The sequence below is a fragment of the Macaca mulatta genome, chromosome 11, assembly GCF_049350105.2.
Source record: "Macaca mulatta isolate MMU2019108-1 chromosome 11, T2T-MMU8v2.0, whole genome shotgun sequence".
In the NCBI taxonomy this organism is placed as follows: Eukaryota; Metazoa; Chordata; class Mammalia; order Primates; family Cercopithecidae; genus Macaca; species Macaca mulatta.
Genome location: NC_133416.1, coordinates 59,909,438 through 59,930,897, shown reverse-complemented (window position 1 = coordinate 59,930,897; position 21,460 = coordinate 59,909,438). Strand labels below are relative to the sequence as shown.

At 47.1% G+C, this 21,460-nt stretch overlaps 1 protein-coding gene across 1 annotated transcript; it reads left to right on the top strand.

Annotated features, from left to right (window-relative positions):
• The first annotated feature begins 11,791 nt into the window (after nucleotides 1-11,791).
• Nucleotides 11,792-21,110, top strand: KRT76 (keratin 76). Its single transcript, XM_001097589.4, has 9 exons — nucleotides 11,792-12,441; nucleotides 13,624-13,838; nucleotides 15,597-15,657; nucleotides 16,381-16,476; nucleotides 17,002-17,166; nucleotides 17,264-17,389; nucleotides 18,041-18,261; nucleotides 19,666-19,700; nucleotides 20,139-21,110. The coding sequence occupies exons 1-9, from the start codon at nucleotides 11,842-11,844 to the stop codon at nucleotides 20,552-20,554; spliced, it is 1,935 nt and encodes a 644-aa protein (XP_001097589.3). The 5' UTR covers nucleotides 11,792-11,841; the 3' UTR covers nucleotides 20,555-21,110.
• The last annotated feature ends 350 nt before the right edge of the window (nucleotides 21,111-21,460 follow it).

Here is a 21,460-nt window from a genome sequence, read left to right as displayed (position 1 = left end):
GCCTTCTCTCATGTGGGGGAACTAAGAGGGCCTTGGGGACAGAGGGTTTCTTCCCTTGGTGTTGATTCTCACTCCAGCTGACATTGTGAAAGCTTTTCCCCCATCAAAGTGCTCCGGGAAAGTGCGGGCTGCTGGAAGCCCAGGGATGGAGAGGTTTCCCCAGAGCAGCCTATTCAAAGTCTGACCCAGGAACACCATTCCGTTGAGACACTCTGCAATAAAAGATTCCACGCCCATTACATCTTTTCTTTTTGGAGCACATATTAGAGTTTCTAAGAAGTTCAGTAGCAAGGAAAACCTGTTAGCTTCCTTGAATCCAGCATTTCCTGCAGAGGTCCCCATTCTTGCCCCTAAGCACTGTGCATGCACTTGGGGCCTGAAAGTATGTGCACCAGCCATGAGAGTTCTTGTCATCCTGGCCTCTGCCCTGCACCAAGAAGTTCTGAGAATGTGTTAGTTGGCCATGGGAGTGCTGTCCAAAAGGTCACTGCTGGAAAGGACTCAGAAGCAAGGAGTCCAAGGCCTTTGCTTCCAAATGAAAAGACTGAGGCTCAGAGAGAAAGGGTGACTCCTCTAGGGTCTTATAGCATGTGAATGCCTGAGCTGGGAATGAAGCCCTGCATCCCAAGTCTAGAGCTCCTTCCACTTCCCCCCACTGTCTTTGACGATGCCTTCCAGGCATGCCACACTGCCCAGGCACCCAGAGAGAACACACAGGCTGTGGAATAGAAATGTGAAGTCAGGCTAGGCCAGGGAAGCAGTATTTCCATCCTTGGACAAGGTTGAATTCATTTTAGAGATGAGGAATGGCAGATAGACAAAGAAAACCTGCAACTGGCAGTTGAAGAGATTCAGTGTGGAAATCCAGCTGGTTCCACTTTTTGAAGGAGGTGGGATTTAGGAGCTGTTACTTCACGTTTGGGTAGGAAGGTACTTTTTCTGGTTGGTATCCTTCTGTGGAAAGAAGTAGGAGACATAGGTGGGGAGGCTCAGTGCCCGACCCAGTTTAGGGGATTGGCCCTATGGGACTGTGCCAGTCATGGGGCAGCTGCTTCACCCTGGGCAAAGTCTTTATCATTGAATTCCTTCCTTCACTCATTCAACAAGTATTCATTAAGTGTTTGTTTTCTGTCTGGAACTGGGCTAAATTCTGGAGATGAATTGGTGAGCAAGAAATCAGATGTTGACCCCACCCTCATTTTAGTAAGGAAATCAACAAAAAAAAGTAAGCAAACCAAATGAACAAAATAATTTTAAATTGTGGGAAGTATATAAAGAAATGAAACTAGGGGCTGAGTTGGATAAATGCCAGGACTGGTTAATGGACTGGATGGAGGTGGGGAGGTTAAGGGAAAGGGGAGATTCAACCAGGATACCCAGTTTCCCAGTATGAGCACTTGGGTGGTTGGTGCCATTTACTGACTTGAGTGGAGGAGTGGGAGGGCGGGATAGATGTGGAGAGAAACTTCAGCTCTGCTTTAGACAAGCAAGAGCTGCTCATGAGATAGACACGTGAGACGTCCAGGTGAGATGTGAGCCTGTAGATTCAGAAGGGGGCCCCATCAGGGCTAGACACTCGCATCTGGACATCATCAGCTTAAGGGTGGATTTTAAAGCCATGGAAACTAATGAGTTTTTCTGGAGAGAGGGTGGAGAAGAGGGCCCATGCTGAGAACCAATGCGGACTGGAATGTAGAGTCAGGGACAGGAGTGCAATCTACCAGATGGTGGAGCCTGGGCCACGTTCTTCAGAGTGCCCCCACCCGAGCAGTCAGGGGGGTTCTAAATTGGCTCCAAGGAAAGCCCAGAGCAGGCCTGGCCTTCCTGGGTACTATGCACACTGGTTTCCAGTCTCACGTTCAGACAGTGACCTTTGTCCTTTGCTGTTCCTCCCTGGACCTATGCTCACTGGCCTTGTTTCTCCTGTGGGGTTTACAGGAACCCCTGCTACCTAAGTAATCACTAGTGGTGAAGTGGTGGGGTGGAGCTCCACGCAGCTTCTTAAAGGACAGCCTGGCACAGGAGGAGTGGGGCGGAGAGGCTATTTCTTGGAGGTGTCATTGTTCCAGAGGAATAGTCAGGGCAGGTGACCTTGGTGTCAGGACCTGGGACCCAAGGAGTTAACTCTATGCTTGGCTGGATATTCTCAGCCCAGCACTGACTGTTTCTTTCTTTCTTTCTTTTTTGAGATGGGGTCTCCCTGTGTCACTCAGGCTGGAGTGCAGTGGCACTATCTCGGTTCACCGCAACCTCTGCCTCCTGGATTCAAGTGATTCTCATGCCTCAGCCTCCTGAGTAGCTGGGATTACAGGTGCAAGCCACCACGCCCAGCTAATTTTTGCATTTTTAGTGCATGTTGGCCAGGGTGGTTTCTAACTCCTGACCTCAGGTGATCTGCCCGCCTCCGCCTCGCAAAGTGCTGGGATTACAGGCATGAGCCACCACGCCCTGCCAGGCCCTGACTGTTTCTAATCCAGGCTGAAACCCCCTTGCAGGGAACTTTACCTGCTTCTGAGTGCTCCTTCTTTTCCTTTGCCTTAGCATTTGCATAGTTTTTTTTTGCAGAATTCTATGTTGACTTTTCAGTGCTCTTAAGTCACTGGGCTTGAGTTTGCTTTCTTGTACTTGACTAGACTTTTCATTCTTCTAGTAGGTAGTCAGTGAGTCCTGTGTTGTCCATGCTTTTCCTGTCCTCTAAGGCATACTTTTGCCCATAATGAGCTCACAGTGATTGTTGAATAATGCCTACTTGTGAGCCTGGATCCTAAACTAGGATTTGCGGTCTTTGGTCAATTGTCAAGAATTTCTTTGCTCTCTCTTCCACATCTCTCTTTCCTGGGTGTGGAGAGGTATATCCACTTGCAATGAAACAGAGGAACCAACTTCTACCCTACACCCTATTCTATCTATCTATCTATCTATCTATCTATCTATCTATCTATCTATCTATCTATTCCCTCCAACCACTTCCACACTGTCTTCCACAGAAGATACGCTCAAAAGAGTGTTTTCCTGTTCTAAGAGCTTGCAGACTCACTGGTTCACTTCCCATTAGGAAGACCAAGTTGAGTTTTTAGATTTCAGGTGATTCCCTTCTATATCTTTGTGAGAATATAGGCTACAGGTCAGAGCAAGTATCAATGGTAACAGTGTCACATCTACAAAGGCTCAGTTAAGGAAATCAGGGGATTGTTTTCTACAAGAATTTGAAAGTAGTTCAGCGCTTGCCTATGGATAATCTAGACTTGACTGCTGATGATCAAGGTTTGCATGTAAAGTTTTACGCAATTTGCAGGTAAATCTCTACACGATTCTTCTCTGTTTTGCCTAGAACTGGGTGGAGTGTTTGTTAGCCAAGCATCAGAGATCTCACTTTCTGGGATTTGGACTGCACCTTCTCTCTGCCTTCTCAGAACTTCAGTCCATGTGCATTCTCCCTCTATGCAAAGACAAAGACAAAGACAAAAAATGTGGGCACCGTGAGATAATCTTGGGATGATCAAGAAAAACTCACTTAAATTCTGAAAATGCTTCTTCACACATTTTATCTGAATCTTCACTACATCCTTCACAAGCCCTTCTATCACATGCGCTGTCTAACGTACCTCTTTGTTGTGCCTAAGATAGAGATAACCCCCACCAACACTTCCAGCCCAGGCTGAAGGCTGAAGGTGACTTGGCTCTCCTAGGGAACCACTGATGGAGGTGTGCTGGGAGAATCTGATACTTTTGGAATCCGTGGTGACGAGACCAAATGGTGACAGCTCTGTCAACCACCAGAGAAGACGGTGGCAGGAGAAGGTGACTCTAGGTAGAACTAATGCTGTGACTCTCGGTGGGGGCAATTTTGCTCCCCAGGGAACATATAGCACTGTCTGGTTACATTTTTGGTTGTCACAAGTGGGGGAGTGCTACTGGCATCTAAACAATAGAGGCCAGGTTGCTACTAAACATCCCACATCACACAAGCCAGCCCCCTTCAACATAGAAATAGTCAGCCTCAAATGTCCACAGTGCCACTGCAGAGAAAGCTGTGCCAATGAGGTCATCTCATTCACTTCTCTCCTTGGGAGAAGATCTTTAGTTACAGTGATACGGGTTACAGTTGAACTGAATAGAGACTCTTCTGGATTTGAGGGAAGTATGTATTTGTAGAAGTTTTTTTTTTTTTTTTTTGAGACAGAGTCTTGCTCTGTTGCCAGGCTGGAGTGCAGTGGCATGATCTCAGCTCACTGCAACCTCTGCCTCCTGGGTTCAAGTGATTCTCCTGCCCCAGCCCCCTAAGTAGGTGAGACTACAGGTGCACGCTGCCACTCCTGGCTAATTTTTTTTTTTTTTTTAATTTTAGTAGAGACGGGGTTTTGCTAGGTTGCCCAGGCTGATCTCGAACTCGTGAGCTCAGGCAATCTGCCTGCCTCGGCCTCCCAAAGTGCAAGGATTACAGGCATAAGCCACCGTGCCTGGCTGAAGTTTGTTTGTTTTAAAATGGAAATGCCCTTTTATTCTGGATGAAGACATAGGAAACAAGCCAAGGAAAGAGTGTGGCCTTATGTGGGGACTTTCAAGACCTGTGCAAATGGCCCACAAGGTGCCTGCAGTTCTCGTATCAACCTGGCTTCCTCATGCCTTTGTGCCTTTGATGCTCTGTTCTCTGCCAGGAATGCTCATCTCACCTTCACCCACTTGCCCTGCTCACTCATCACTGAGGATTACCCAGGCACTGCCTCCTGAAAGCCTTCCTAGACCCTCCATGGCACTGAGCATCTATCTGGACTCCCATGGGACTTTGTCTATCCCTTTTTATCATGTGCCATATTATATTAAAATGACAAGTTTCAGTGCCTGTTCTCCACATTAAAATAGAAGTTACTCAAAGGGATGGCTGTGCCTTATTCATCTTTGTGCTCCTCAGTGAACAGCAAAATGCCTGGCACATAGCAGGCCAGGCACTGTGAGCTTCACTAAGTTAATGAGATTTTGAAAAGGATAGGGTAGACTCTTAAAGGTAATTACTGCCCTGACATATTTAACAAAAACAACTGGATTAAACAACTAACTTTTGTGACTAGTGCAAGTCATACACTGGGCATTTTGCATATGTCATCTCATTTCATCCTTTGCAACTGCCATAGGAGGCAGGCAGCAATTATCCTCATTTTCTAAATTAGGACACTGTGGCTTGGAGAAGCAGAGTGACATGACTGATGGGAAGTGGCAGATCTGGCCTCAAATCCAAAGGGTACACATGTAACTACTGTGCTATGCTGCTGAATGGGGCCGGCTGGTGTCTTCTTGGACTCTAGGATGTCCTCCCTTGTATGTGGACTAATGACTTTCCACAGTTTTGAGCCAGAAACCAAACCTGAAGTTCCTACATTAGCAGATGAGGTTTCTACAGCTGAGGCCCTGTGATGGTGAGTGGGCCCACGTTCAACTCTTGGGAGTTCTGATCTCCAGACAGAGAAGCCATCGAGATTGATTAGGAGAATACCTTGATAATGATGGGTGTTCCTCCTTGATACTAAAACGGAATTCACAAAGTTTAAAACTATTTTCATCAGCACAAGTTGATGCTTCAAGGCAGATCTGACCAATTACATTCTAAGGGTGGGGTTTTTTTTTTTTTTAAACATGCAACACAAATGTATTATTTAAAGGTGCATCTTGATTACCTGTTTGGTGAGCAAAAACAAAATATGATGGCTCACGCCTGTAATCCCAGTACTTTGGGAGGCCAAAGCAGGTGGAGCACCTGAGGTGAGGAGTTCGAGACCAGCCTGACCAACATGGTGAAACCCTGTCTCTACTAAACATACAAAAATTAGCTGGGAGTGGTGGGAAGCACCTGTAATCCCAGCTGCTCAGGAGGCTGAGGCAGGAGAATCGCCTGAACCCAGGAGGCGGAGGTTGCAGTGAGCCTTGATTGTGCCACTGCACTCCAGCCTGAGCAACAGAGTGAGACTCCGTCTCAAAAAAAAGAAAAAAAGAAGATTGTGGCAAATCATTCCTGTGGGCCAAGTGGTCAAATGCAACATCTAAGATCCAGCAAGCAGCCAAGCTAAGTGCAACCCCCTGGCCTCTTGCTGTTTCTCCAACAGGGTGAGGACATCACCTTTTACATTGCAGATGATGGAGCAGCTCATGTCATCTATAAATTCCATGCGCACCCATGTGTTCTGTCCCTGAGACACTATCCTGACCAGCACCTTGGTGACCCTGGCCAGCATGGTAGGTTGCACATGACTGGTGTTCAACCTATCATGCAGCAGTCAGGTAGAGAGTATATGGGTGGGTTCTTTACATGTCAAAGTGGACTTTTCACTTTGGGATGGTGTAATTTGACTTGCTGAAGTCTAAATAGAAGAAAAGCATCCATGAATTTATGACAGGCTTTGAGGTTGGACAGTCTTATTAAAATCCAAGCTTGCGGGCCGGGCACGGTGGCTCACACCTGTAATTCTAGCACTTTGGGAGACCGAGGTGGGTGGATCACAAGGTCAGGGGTTCGAGACCAGCCTGACCAACATGATGAAACCCCGTCTCTACTGAAAATACAAAAATTAGCTGGGCGTGGTGGCGGGTGCCTGTAATCCCAGCTACTCAGGAGGCTGAGGCAGGATAATTGCTTGAACCCGGAAGGTGGAGGTTGCAGTGAGCCGAGATTGCGAGATTGCGCCACTGCACTCCAGCCTGGGTGACAGAGTGAGACTCCATCTAAAAAAAAAAAAAAAAAAAAAAAAAAAAATCCAAGCTTGCAAGTGAATTGACTTGAGGCAAGTTAATTAACCTCATGCCCTTATCTGTAAAATGTGAATGAAAATTCCTGCCTTGCAAAGTTTTTGTGACAATTCGAAACGATACATATAAACAACCTGTCAGTGACTCGTATATGTCAAGCAGTCAATGTTAGCTGTTTTAAAATTCTGTTCAGAGATGGACAATAGGAGTTAAGATTTGAAAGAGGAAATTATTTTTACTGAAACATAGTCCCCACACCTCTAGAAAGTATGCAGCAGATCAATAAGTATTTGTTGATTGATAGATTGCACTACTGATGAGGCCCTGTAGTGGGAAAATGGCTTGACCAGACATGGGAAAATGGCTTTTATGTAATTCCCAATATAGACACTATGATTCCTTGCAACCTGTTGCAAAAATAATCAAAGACTTCACTATTGCCTTGACCCTATACCAGGCTACCCCTTATAACTCCTCCTTCCTCTTCAGCCTCTGAACTGACACCTTCTAGGAGGGCTTCCTACATTGACATCATCATCACAAGAGCTGCCATGTGTTGAGCACCTGCCTCGTGTAAGGGTTTTCCAACTTTACCTCCTACAGTTCCCACTACAACTCCATGAGGACGCTGTGCTAACTCCAATTTGCTGAATGAGAAACTGAGGCCCAGAGGGTAAAACGCCTTGCCTGATGCCATGCAACTGGAAAGTGGCAAGGCTGGGATCTGAATACAGGCTTGTCTAATTCCAAGGCTTCCATATTTTCCACTCTTTCAAACTGCAAGGGAAGAGAGGAGGAGATGCAGTTATTTGAGTTCCAGAAAATCCAGCATGCCTGTGAAAGAGCCATGGTGTTTGGAAATATCCAGCCAAATCCATTTACTGGTGAGAAATATTCATTGACAGGAGAGCTGGTCTTTAGAGAACCTGCACAGTTTTCAGCACCCCAGTGCCCTTGCTGCATCTTCAACCCCAGGCCTCAGTCTGCTCTTAGCTTCCTGCTATCTCACTTGGAGCAAGTGCTTCCTCTCCAGGGATGAGGATGTCTCCTTATGCCCTAACCCCTATGGGCACATTCTCATCCATCCTGGATGGCTAGTTGGACTAGTGTTTCCCGACTATACTTGGCAGCATGTTAGTGGTTGTTAAGATAGAAATATTTTGTTGTTAAATTTGGGAAGCTGTGATTAAATTAAGGCAAAAAGATTATTTTCTATAGGACTTCTTAGGGCTTTTAATTTGCTAAATAACTTTACTAAAATCCCAAGAAAGAGCCATAGACTTTTTTCATTTTTTGGAAAATTTCATTTTCCAAAATTTATATAATCACAGAACCTTTTAATCAGGGCCATCTTGGGAGATAGAATTTTGCCCTGCATATGCCCTGGGAGAGATCCAAGTACCAGATAAAGAATTAGGGGTGAGCTGGAGTGTGTTTTAATCAAGTGTAGAGATAAGACCAGAATCAGAACAAATTGTGATTGCTAACAGCTAAGACCTTAGTAACATAAGGATTTAGTTGTACTTAGATGTTTGCTTCTTTATCAAGCTTTCACTATAAATCTTGCTCTATATGGTAATTATTTTTACTGTTCATTGGTTACAGTTGCTTCATTAGTAACAAGCTTTTATGTCAACAAGAAAAGAATGCTAATTCCTAGTCTAGGGGTGGCATACCCAGAACGTTAATTATTCTGTTTTTTATTTTTGAGAACAAATTGGTGATTATCTTGAAAATGGGATCTGCGAACCTCCATGGAGAAAGAGGCAGCAGCCATAGCTTCCTCATCCTCAGCAGATGGTGGTGGAGAGGGACGTCTGCCCACTTTGACCAAGGATAATGACTACTGTCTTATGATGCATTCCTTCACTCATAATTATGTTACAGGCAATCTGAAGTCTTCTCACCGCAGTTGACTGCCAGAGAGCAATTTGGTTAGAGGGAATAACTACTTGGTTTTAGTACCCCCGATTTTATAGGTGGGGAAATAAAAATCCAGGGTGCTCAGCCATCTGGCAAGCTTTACACAGAAGGTTCCAGCAGGTGAGGGATTGGAACTCAGATTGCTGGCAGTGGGAAGATCCTTTAGATACTGTTCTGAAAGATCCTACAGTGAATAAGGGCAATGTTGCTGAGGACTGCAACTCTCGGTATTTCCAGCAGCTCCATTCAACTGCTGAGAAGACAATCTCCATCTGATAAACAAGGTGATGCTTTGGCAGGCTCAGGCGACACGGATTAGGTGACCCAGCCCAAACCCGTGCTTTTGTGATCTGTACATCACCTTTTTCCACCATGCTTCTCCAGCCTATGCCAGGGTGGTAGAAGCGAGCCACACGTCAGAGGCTGCCACTCACCACCTCAGCACTGCAGCCAAGGGAGGGAAGGGAATCAGAGATACTTAAGTCTGTTCTTGTTTGCTTTGGGCTCTTACCTGGAGCTTCAGCTGAGCCTGGCTCAGCTTTCTTTCCAGGAAGGGCATGTGATCTGCTTTTAAAGGATCCAGAGAATATGAGGAAAGACCTTACCAGGGGGGCTGTCATTCAATTGATGGGTGGAGTAAATGTCTCATGGAAGAACTCAACATGAAATCCTCTTCCTGGATTATCTGTGGAAGAATGATGTTAATTTAAAAATCCAAATATATATTGCTGAATACTATGTATTTAAATTTCAAAACAATCCTGCAAGTAGGATCAATGCCACCTTTTACAAATGAGAGAGAGAAGTCAAGTACCTTGTCCAAGGTCAATACATAGTAAGAGGTAGACATAGGATTTGAACCCAGGAATTGAACCTTTGGAATTCCACAATGACAGGTTTTCTGTTTTCTGTTAGACCACAGCTATCTTACTCCTGTGTGGAATTTTGTGATTTTCAAAGGACTTTCAGTTACATTATCCTGCAAGTCTCACCACAAACCAGTAAGGTAGGAAAGGGTTTGGCAGATTAGAACACAGACTTACGTTAAATTGTGGCCCAAGGTCACCCAACCCAACCCTATTCAGTATAGGTCTCTCTCTTTTCTAGTGAGCTTCTTAGGGATGCAAAGTTGTCTTGAGAACAGCCAGGGCCAAACACGTTATCGCTTCCCCATTCTCCCAAATAGAGTACTGGCAGTAGCTAAACATACAGCGCTTGCTACGTGTCAAGCACTGGGCTAAGCATTTTATATTTACTTAACTTGTTTAATGCTCACAATAACCCCATGAAGTACTTGCCATTCTTAGTTCCATTTTACAGTTGATAAACGAGACACATAAAAGTTAAGTAACTTGTCCAAGGCCTAAAAGCTGGTGGATAGTGGATCTGGGATCTGATGCCAGACAAGCTGCAGAGCAGAGAGCTGAAAATTGGCTGCAGAGCTCTTGAAGTTGCTCAACTCATGGTGGTTCCCAGGTTTTCAAATCAATCCTCTCTCCTAGACTGGACTGTTCAGAAACTAGAAACTCAGAAAGAGCGCCCACTGCCAATTTGGCTGGAATTCTGGAGATAGACTCCCCACCAATTTCTTAGGGAGTCTAGAATCAGTGCCCCCTCTCCTGTCATATGTGTGAAATCTCCTATGCAGACAACAACCTGAGGATTTGGTCTTGCCCTGTGTGATGTGTTTGGGTGTGGAGGTGGGTTGGATGGGAGTGGGGGTCCGCTGAGCTCTTGGCAGTGAGAGCAGCAACTCATCATGTGTCGTTCATTCTGCCATCAAGCGTCCTCCATCCTCCTACTCCTGGCCCCTGTGGTGCAGCCATGGTCTGGACCAGGGCTTCCCAGACATCCTGCATTATAAGAATGACCTGGAAGGCTTGTTAAAAATGCAAACTCTCAAGCCCTTCCTCTGAAGATTTTCATTCACAGGGCTGGGGTGGGAGCTGGTTTTAGGTATTTGCAGTCTTAGACATCAGTCATCAGTCAGTTAACACGTTTGTGCTATGCTTACCCTATGCTAGGAGCTAGACATTTAGGATAATTTAGAATGGGCAGGACTCAAGCCTTGCCCTCAAGAAGCTCAGGGACCGGTGGGGTATGGACAAGTAAGCAGGTAAGTATACTTTACATCAGGGTCATGATGGAAAAAGTACAGGGTATGGTGGGAAGACAAGGAGGGGCATCTGACCCAGACCAGGGAGTAAAGCAGGGAGGGGATCCCCTCCAGAAGATCTGAGTTGGGGCCTAGACACAACATGCACTGTCCTTCTAAGATAAATGGGGTCCTTGAACCGACTCTACCAGCCAGCTGGAGAGTTCCCAGATTCTGTCCCCTCTTGCTTCTGGGTCCAGAAATCGCCTGCTGTCAGTCTAGGATGGTGGGGGGAGGGCTTGGTCTGAGGCTCTCCACTGTGCATGCCTCCTCCTCTTCCCAAACCTCATACTTGTTTGCTTCCTGTTCCAGGAGCTAGATGTGTTTAGCTCCACTGTAATTTCTTTCCCATAAGTAGTATTTCTCAGCCCAAACTCCAGGTTTGCTGAGATGGATGCCTTTGGCTGAGGTGCTAGCAGAGCAGACTCTGTGGGTCTGGGCCCCTCTCACTTCCGTTCCCACTCCAGGCCCTCTGAAGAGTTGGGCACAGGTGGCATGCCACTGGAAGACAAAGCCCAATGATAGGAGAGATGGGTACAGCCACTGCGGGAGCCTGTGGACACTGTGGTGCTGCAGGGAGGGACCCAGCCCATCCGGAAGTGGTTGCCTGGTCCTCACCCCTGTGTCAGGGAGCTCATGGCTCCTGATCCCCTGGTGTCTAAAGCTGCTTCCTCTTGCTGGATCAGGTGCTGCTTGGGTTCCCTGAAACCCTTGAGGACATCACACAAAGAGAGGGAGGAGAGCTCTAGCATTTTGTCAACTGAGGCAAGTTTAGGTGATTAAGCTAAGAAAGCAAAGCCACTCTGGCCCAGAGGATTATCTTTGAGGTGTGTTGGGAACCAAGAAGTAACTTAATGCCTACGAGGCAAACCAAACCCAAGATGACTCTCAACTAATTGCTTGCCTCTCCTTTTGCCAAGCCAAACTCCCTGGTGTATAAAGGCCAGTCTCCTCTCTTGTCCCCATCCCTCTCAGCTCTCAGCTCTTGCTAAGTGATCACTAGGTCACCTCCAAGCTCTCTCACTATGAACAGACAAGTCTGCAAGAAATCCTTCAGTGGCAGGAGCCAGGGTTTCTCCGGCCGCTCTGCCATGGTCTCCGGCAGCAGCAGGATGAGCTGTGTGGCCCGCTCTGGGGTAGCTGGTGGAGGGGCCTGTGGCTTCCGGAGTGGAGCAGGCGGCTTTGGCACTCGCAGCCTCTACAACCTGGGTGGCAACAAGAGCATCTCCATCAGCGTGGCAGCTGGTGGCTCCCGGGCTGGAGGCTTTGTGGGAGGGCAGAGCAGCTGTGGCTTTGCAGGTGGCTATGGAGGTGGCTTTGGGGGCAGCTATGGTGGTGGCTTTGGTGGTGGCAGAGGAATAGGTAGTGGTTTTGGAGGGGCTGGTGGCTTTGGTGGAGCTGGTGGGTTTGGTGGTCCTAGTGTCTTTGGTGGGCTTGGCAGCTTTGGCAGTCCTGGTGGCTTTGTCCCTGGGGGCTTTTCTGGGGGAATTCAGGAAGTGACTATCAACCAGAGTCTCCTGCAGCCCCTCAATGTGGAGATCGACCCCCAGATTGGACAAGTAAAGGCCCAGGAGCGGGAGCAGATCAAGACCCTCAACAACAAGTTTGCCTCCTTCATTGACAAGGTGAGGGCAAGGCCAAGAGGTGCTGTGGAGGGTTTGGAGTGCCCAGGGGTTGGTGTAGAAAGATGCCATGGGGACCTGTGAGACACAGGGTAGGGGTGCCTGGCTCTTGTCCTGGTGCTGCCTTGGTCCCTACAAGATAGCGATCATGCCTCTTTCACTTTTTGGGCCTTGTTTTTCCAGCTGTGAAATGGGGGGAAGAATTCCTGGTCCTGGTTTCCTACTAAGAGTGAGATGAGGGTAAATGAAGTGGGGCTCCAAACACACTCTTAGCTCTTTGAAGAATGAGCCATTAGTCATAAAATTATTGCAGTTACTTTAATTTCTCCTGAAAAGCAATTGCTTGATAATCCAAACTAGCTAGTAATCAAAAACTGTGTTAGCACAGATCTTGGGGCTGCCTCTAAATGAAGAGTATTGGCAGCTGCCTTACCTTCCAAACAACACTGTGCTTCAGCCAATGTTAAATTGAGCTGTCCATGCTGGGGCAGATGAGGGTGTGCTGGGTCTGTGTGGTACTGAGTCCAGGATCTGAAGTGAATTTCTCGTTTTTTAATTTGGGAAAGATGAAGATTTAGAAAAGACAGAACTAGAATTTGTTGAGTGATTACGCCATACCTGTTATTTTCATGTGTTTCCATCACATGGAAATACATCACATCATATGAAGGTGGTCTTCATATGTGAAACTTCTAAAGAAATGTTAGACCTCATTGACTGTTTTCACTGCCTTTATGGAGCTGAAAAAAGCTTACATCTAAAAAACAATGACAAACTTTATTTGTGCTGACTTCCTTTAGTTGTATTCTGAAGGACCCCTATAGACCCAGGGCAGTCCTGGGTTTGATTCTTAGCTTTGTCACTCAGTAGACTTGTCATTTTGGGAAACTTAAACTCTTTGAGTCTCAGTTGCCTTATCTACAAAATGGGGATCACAGCAACTCCTTTATAGGTGGTTGTGAGGATTAAATGTGATGGAAATACATGAAAATAACAGGTATGGCATAATCACTCAACAACTTCTAGTTCTCTCTTTTCTAAATCTTCATCTTTCCCAAATTAAAAAACAGGGGAAATTGCAGATTGAAGAACTGGGTTCCTTCTCCACATTTCTACCATGTGGGATGGGCAGCCCCACATGCCCAACTCAAGAGGCTGACTCCTTTTCTTCCCCCTTTGATGCAGGTGCGGTTCCTGGAACAGCAGAACAAGGTCCTGGAGACCAAGTGGGAACTGCTCCAGCAGCAGACCACTGGCTTGGGGCCCAGCAGCCTGGAGCCTTGTTTTGAATCCTACATCAACTTCCTACGCAAGCAGCTGGATTCACTTCTAGCAGAGAGGGGGAACCTGGAGGGAGAGCTGAAAAGCATGCAGGACCTGGTGGAAGACTTCAAAAAGAAGTGAGGGTTCCTCCTGGGGAGTTTCCCCTTCTGGGGAATTAGCAGGGAAGTGTGGTCCTAATTTGAGATTTCAGCTTTTCCCAACTGTGCCTTCAGTCAATACTCTGGGATGGATTTATTGAGTGAAGCATGACCAAGCAGAAGGGAGTGAGAGGGTGGGGACTGAGACTCCCAAGTGGCTATGACACAGATTTCAGTCTCCAGGTGGGCCCCCTCCTATTCCAGCCCAGAAGGACAAAAGAGTCCTCCCAGAGTTTAGAACCCTTTAGGATGAGGAGTCTGACACACTTGACTGTACATAGGAATCACCTTGGACACTTGTCAACAATGCATATTCCTGTATTCCAGTCCTAGGTATTCTGAATCATAGGTGTGGGGGCAGGCCTCAGGAGTGTGAGCGCTCCCCTAGCTCCTGGGGATTCTAGGCAGATGTCCAGGGCTGAACTTGGTAAAGGCCTCTTTCAGTGAGTCTCATCCAATGTCCTGTTCTGCAGTTTTGGTTTGCCTCCTCCTCAACGTTCCATGTTGCAGTCCATACCCGTTGAGGTCTGTGAGGAGCAAACTGGGCCTCTCAAGGTGGGAGGGAGCTCCCAACTTCCCCAGGATCAGAACCCACAGGGACGGGCACCTGCTCTGCAGAGGCCTATTCCAATTCAACCGTACGAACCTGGTGGGCACCCGCTCTGTGGCAGGCTCTGTGCTGGGCTCTGGGAATCCAGTGGCAACTCAGATTCACATTCCCAAAAGAGGTTTCAGAGACCTCTTTCCTCCTAGAGGAAAGAAAGAGGTCCTGCCCAGAGACCTCTTTTCTCCTAGAATCAGTCCAATTCCTCAAGCTTTATGAAATACAAACTCTTGGTAGTAGATTTTAGTCCTTAACAGGCAGGAATTCCACCACTCTGATGCATTCAGAAGATATGAATTCATTTTTAACTGAAATTCTTACAAGAAGTAACTGTAATTAAGTAAAACAGAAACAGAGGAAACAGGTAGAAATGCCCAATGAGAGCAAACATTTATTTCACTGGGTTCCATACGCACACATTGTGCTTTGCAAAGTCAGTCAAAGAGCTTAGGCAAGTAGTCAAGCTCCTTGAAGTCTGCCCTCTCACCCTGACTGCCCATACCTCTGCCCATCACTGGATTTAGAGGGAAGAGGGCCAGGCAGTGCCCTGAGCTCTAAGAGGTCTCTGGGCAGGACTAGCTACATGATTTTCAGGGCTCAGTGCAAAATGATAATGCAGGAACCTAGTTACAAAATTATTAAGAATTTCAATCATGCCTGTAATCCCAGTACTTTGGGAGGCTGAGGAGGGAGAATCACTTGAGCCAGCAGTTCGAGACCAGCCTGGGCAACAAAGTGAGATCTTGTCTCTACTAAAAATTAAAAAATTGGCTGGATGTGGTGGTGCATGCCTCTGGTTCCAGCTACTTGGGAGTCTGAGGCAGGAGGATTGCCTGAGCCTGAGAAGTTGAGGCCACAGTGAGCCATGTTTGTGCCACTGCACTCCAGCCTGGGTGACAGGGTGAAACATTGTCTCAGAGAAAAAAAAAAAAAAAAAAAGAAAAGAAAGAATGTCAATATGGTGCCAGCATTGAGCTGAGTGTGAGGACCCTGAGCCCAGGGTCCCGTGTAACTGCACATGCCCATGAAGCTGGTCCTGTCTCTGCACTGGTGAGAAGAGCGCCTGGAATCCTCATCTCTCTTTTCCACTTCTGAAATGCCAGTGTTCAAATGTGTGCCTCTTGTTGTTCCAGGTATGAAGATGAAATCAACAAACGAACTGCGGCAGAGAATGAGTTTGTGGGGCTCAAGAAGGTAGGTGAGCCTGGACCAGCATATCCAGGTTCCCTTTCTGGGAGCTGCCCCCATGGAGAGAGTGCACAGCCAGCTGTTCTGGGGCACAGTGACCTTATATGGTGTGTGAGATTGACACTTTTCCTTACATTTTTGGAAATGAAATGTTTAATGAAGGAAGCTGCTCTAGGTACATTACCATGGGAAAGTATGTTAAAATGTTACTGTGACTAATGAGCTGATTAGCAATGCGAACTAATAATGAGCGCTTTATGTGTAGAATTAATCAAGATTTTCAGCCTACAAATGTACTCCAGATGCTATTAATAACAATCAACAAATACTTGTAGCATATTTAAACCAGTCATCATAAAAGTGAAGTAGTGAGAATACCCTAATTTCTGTTCAGGAGGGTGGGATTTCTGGTACTACACAACCAAAGTCACATACATATTAGGTAAATTTTTTTCTACCCTAAAATCAGATGGTTACTCTTAATTTCTACCTTTAATCAGATGGTGCCTTATGGTTTGTATTTTGTTAAAGCATTAGGATTTGACATGTCAAGCAAGGAAAAGGAAGAAAGCCACTTTGAGTTTCCTTATTTTAAAAGGGAAGATGAGAAGTCACAGTTAGAAGGAGAGCTAGGGGAGGAACAAAGATGAGACATGAGGGCTTAGGAAAGAGCCACTGGGTGGGAGGGGAACAGAGGGTCATTCTCTGGGTTTCTAACCTCCTCTGCAGGATGTGGATGCGGCTTTCATGAACAAGGTGGAGCTGCAGGCCAAAGTGGACAGCCTGACAGATGAAGTCAGCTTCCTGAGGACCCTCTATGAGATGGTGATTCCTTGGTTTGCAAGCTCCAGAACCTTCCTGTCTGATTCTTCCCAAGCATAAGTTCAGGAGACAGCCAAACAGCACAACACTTACAAAACCAGCAATGGGGCTCAGGACTCAGCTCCACCCCACCTGGGAAATGTTAACTGAGCTCCTTCAGTCTGCATAGACCTGAGCCACAGGTCCTCAGGCCATTTTGCTCTGCACCTTCTCTCTGGCTCCTATACTCATATTATAGCTGGCTTCTTCATAATATTCCTCCCTGCTGGGGGCCCATGGAAACTTACACAATAGGACTCACTGGCTGATACTTTCAGGCTGACAGCCTGATTATATTTCCATATTTTGCATATTTCCTTTAGCCTTGTTGTCTAACATCCTTTAGGCTGTAGCCAGGCATAAAGTGTGAGCTTATTTTTCCAACAGATCCACTTCTAGCCCCATCCTTGGAATATCTCTGCTAGTAGAGCATTCCCAGCATCCCCTGGGCCAGGGGATGGTGAGAGTAACGATCCATGTTTCCTGCAGGAGCTGTCCCAGATGCAGAGCCATGTCAGCGACACGTCTGTAGTTCTGTCTATGGACAACAACCGCTGCCTGGACCTGGACAACATCATTGCTGAGGTCCGTGCCCAGTATGAGGAGATTGCCCAGAGGAGCAAGGCTGAAGCTGAGGCCCTGTACCAGAGCAAGGTGGGAACCCTCCTTGTGTCCTTAGATCCTGATGACCTTCATCAAGAATGTGCCAACACTTTGCAAAAGCCATTTTGATTGGTTTTTCCTCTGCTAGCTTGGGGAGCTGCAGACCACAGCTGGCAGGCACGGGGGTGACCTGAAGAACACCAAGAGTGAGATCATGGAGCTCAACAGGATGATCCAGAGGCTACGGGCTGAGATTGAAAATGTCAAGAAGCAGGTGGGGCTGGGTTTAACGGAGAGATCCCGGAGGTCTTCTGGGCCCTGGAGAGAAGCAGCACAAGCTCTGCTCCTCTGCTACATGCTCTCTCCATCCTTTCATGGTGTCACATGTGGGATAGCACAGTCTTTGGGAAACTCTGTTTTTCCAGATGTTTCTTTTGGAGGTTGAGCTTCTTGGAATGCTCACTCAAGAAAGATGTTTGCTTATTCCAGTTTGCCTAGCAAATCTTGCAGCTGCAGTGCTGGACTTAAACACTCAGCTCTCAGCAGGATCTGCCCTTAGTGAAGCTGTTTCTCACACATTTCACATAACCTTGATGGCTGTTCTGTATCATTGGAATAAAGTGATTAGGCAAGAGAGTTTTTAACAGTCTTGCAAAAAAGATTAGAGACTAACCAGAGCACTACTACCTGTACCAGCATAGGAAAGCAAATTAGTGCTCCCTTTCTTGATGAGCCACAAGTCGATTTCTATGCGCCAAAGATGAATTAAGCAATTGCAAAATGGACTTCTTTTCTCTGCACATGCTGCATTGAGATTTCTAAGGAAAAGGAGGAAGGGATGCAGGATGTGGGGGAAGAGATCTACTCCTAGTAAAGATCAAGTGTTTGTTTCCGGGTCACTATGCTAATTGATCTTCTACCTCAGAATGCCAACCTGCAGACGGCAATTTCAGAGGCTGAGCAGCGTGGAGAGATGGCCCTCAAGGACGCCAATGCCAAGCTCCAAGACTTGCAGGCTGCCCTACAGAAGGCCAAGGATGACCTGGCTCGGCTCCTGCGTGACTACCAGGAGCTGATGAACGTCAAGCTGGCCCTGGATGTGGAGATTGCCACCTACCGCAAGCTGCTGGAGGGAGAGGAGTGCAGGTGAGGGGTCATGGGATCTCCATTCTCCAGATATGGTTTTAGAGTGACCTTTGATAGTGTGAAAAGTGGGCAAGATGATAAGGAGAGGAACACTCAGACAAAGGGCAAGGAGTGTCTTGAATGACAGAGTCAAGGGTTCAAGTACCACTATTTTATGTCCATTGAGACCATCTAACTCTCAAATGTTTAATGGGCATCAATATTATGTTACATATCTCTACTGAACTTCACTGTGTGCAATGTATTTGCACAAAGTTATTTGGCATTATGACAAGTGATAGGCCGGTGCTGTCCACTGGAACTTTTTGAGATGATGAAGATGTTCTATTCTTGTGCTGTCCAATACAGTAGCCATTGGCCACTTAAGCACTGGAAATATGGTTAGTGCAACTGAGAAACAGAGTTTTACATTTAATTTAATTTTAATTAACTTAAATAGCATCATGTGGCTACTGGCTCCATATTGGAAAGCTCAATATAGACAGTCCTACAAGCCCCACCCATGAATCCCATATGGGGAGATGGTTCATACATCCATGCTCTTGGAAAATAATACTACATTAAGCAGCAGACAAAGTCTTAGCGAGTGGTTATTGAATGCTAAAGGAGTGTCAAGAATCGAGAGATCTTTCCTCTGAGTTCCTGCCCAATGCATCATGTGTTCGGGGGTAGCTACCCCTCTGTCCTCGGGTAGCTCCCAATCTAATGAAGGAAGCAGAACCCAAGTATGAGAAGGAAAGCGAGAGTGAAGATGATGTCAAGTGTACTAGGAGTCATGGGATGAGGAGAAAGTGGTCAACACCAGTGGGCACACATGGGCAAGGTGTGCACACCCATTCCATATCTTCTCAGATATGTGGATGTGCCTGCTTCATGAACAAGACACAGGAAGATGGGCAGTGTAGGTGGGGCATTTCAAATCCATCCTGCGTTTAGTGTCAGCCCCTCCCATATTTTCTCCACCCTGAACAACCCCCATCATGTCACCACCACCCCAGGAGGGCTCATTGTGGAAGCCTTCTTGGAAAGGGAGAATTGGAGATAAAAAAAAATCCAGGGCTGAGTTGAGAAAAATGAAAGAGCATGCTAAGGTGGGAAGATGGTCTTAGCAGGGGATGAGAGGTGGGGACAGGCCAATCAAGGCAGATCTGGGTGTCAAGTAGTTTGCCTAGAGAAGATAATCTCTAAGTGCTAAGGGGAAAAGGGTGGGAAGTCTCAGCTCTTGAAGCACCCCCCTTTCTGGGGAGATACGGTCATGGAAACAGACTTGGAATAGGCTTTCTTCTCGCAGGAGCTTAACCCCTAGTGGGGCAAATGGGAGGGTGTGGCTCCCAAAGTTGTGAACTCTCAACTCTGGTTATTGACTCATTGCAGAAATAATTCACCTCTCCTCTTCCTTTTCAGGATGTCTGGAGAGTGTCAGAGTGCTGTGTGCATTTGTAAGTAGTCTATTCAAAAAACCCTCTCCCTGGGTTGTAAGAAGGGCAACTAGAAACAACCTCACTGACTGACCTTCAGGCAAGAAGGCCTGTTCCATCCAAGGAGGTCAGGCCACCTGACAGTGTCTAGGATCTCAGGCCTCGGCCACACGCTCTGCCCCTAGCATAAGCTGACAACCTCTCAGGCCAAAGATAAAACTCCTCTGGTTTGGGGAGTGGCCTAGGTTGGAAAACCAGAAATTTCTGTGGATACTTCTGGTTCTTATTCTTAGAAGGCACTAGAGGCCAGGCTCACTCTCAAGGTTTGCAAACTGAGGCATTAGATAAGTTAGCATCTTTCTGGAAGTCACAGAGCCAAGCAGGGTGGGGATGTAATACAGTGCTTGGCTTCCCATTTCCCAGGCCCTTTGCCTGAATTGTGTGCCTGTTGTCTTATAGCAGTGGTCAGCAATGTCACCAGCACAAGTGGCAGCTCTGGTAGTAGCCGTGGAGTTTTTGGAGGGGTCAGTGGCAGTGGTGGCTACAGAGGCGGCGGCAGCAGCAGCGGCTATGGAGTCAGTGGCGGCAGCAGCAGTGCCTATGGAGCAGTCAGTGGCGGCAGCAGCAGCAGCTATGGAGGGGTCAGCAGCGGCAGCACTGGGGGCAGGGGTAGCAGCGGGGGCTACCAGAGCAGCAGTAGTGGGAGCAGGCTCGGTGGTGCAGGTAGCATGTCCATGAGCCACAGTGGAATGGGCTCCAGCTCTGGCAGTGTCCAGACTTCTGGAGGCAGTGGCTATAAGTCTGGTGGTGGAGGCAGCACCAGTATCCGCTTTTCCCAGACCACGAGCTCAAGCCAGCATAACTCCACCAAGTGATCTTCTGTGCCAAATCTCTATAACCACCTGCTTCCCACTCAGCCTGCAATAGTGTTTCCCACTCTCTGCTTGGCATCAATGGATGCACATGGGTCAACCACATTTTTCCTCAAGTTCCCTGGAGAAGAAGCTGAACTTCTGGTTTCTCTACTCCCATGACCTTCCCAGGGCCATGGAGGTCCAGCTGCTGGTCTGGGATGATGATGCCCCTGGAAACCTTCCTGCAACGGCCCCTTACTTTGGACAGCAACCTCTGAGTCCAAGCCAGTCTTGGCCTTCACAGCCTGGCCTGTTCCCACTCTGGCCCATCTCCCTTTCTTACTGGGAGTTGGTAATTTGAAGCCAATCATCTAAGCACTGTCTGAGGAGGGCAGAGTCATGGGTTCAGTGCTGGAGGGTGCATGGTCAAGATCTCCAGACTGCTGGTTCCCAGGGAACCCTCCCTACATCTGGGCTTCAGATCCTGACTCCTTTCTGTCCCCTAATTCCCTGAGCTGTAGATCCTCTGGTGATGAGTATGCTGAACTTTCTTTTCTCAATAAATTGCACTGAATTTTACATTCTGGTGTTTGTCTTTTATTCCAGGAGTCACAGAATAGATCATGACCCAAAAGTGATGAGATATCAGGTGATGGTGATGGTTTTCCAGGAATTTAAAAGTGGGCATAAAGGCCACTGAATAGTCTTGCCTTCTCCATCTATTTGGTTAGGTTGTTGTGATAGGTCTGCCCAGGAGTATGTTGTTTAAGGGGAGACCTTCCCCACTCCCAAGAAAGTCCCATCCATCCTCCAGCCTCTAAGCAGGCCTCTGCAATTCAGTCTTGGAAGAAGAGGGTTCTGCAGTTCATCAAGGAAACAGATTCCACTGGGACTTCAGTTCCTTTGTTCCACCCCCATCCCAGCCAG

What these genes read in the sequence shown, in the direction of transcription:
- KRT76 (XM_001097589.4), top strand. Translation starts at nt 11,842, where the DNA reads ATGAACAGACAAGTCTGCAAGAAATCCTTCAGTGGCAGGAGCCAGGGT. An exon ending in CTGGAGGGAGAGGAGTGCAG is followed by an intron (nt 18,262 to 19,665) that starts GTGAGGGGTCAT and finishes CTTCCTTTTCAG; the next exon opens with GATGTCTGGAGAGTGTCAGA. An exon ending in TCAGAGTGCTGTGTGCATTT is followed by an intron (nt 19,701 to 20,138) that starts GTAAGTAGTCTA and finishes GTTGTCTTATAG; the next exon opens with CAGTGGTCAGCAATGTCACC.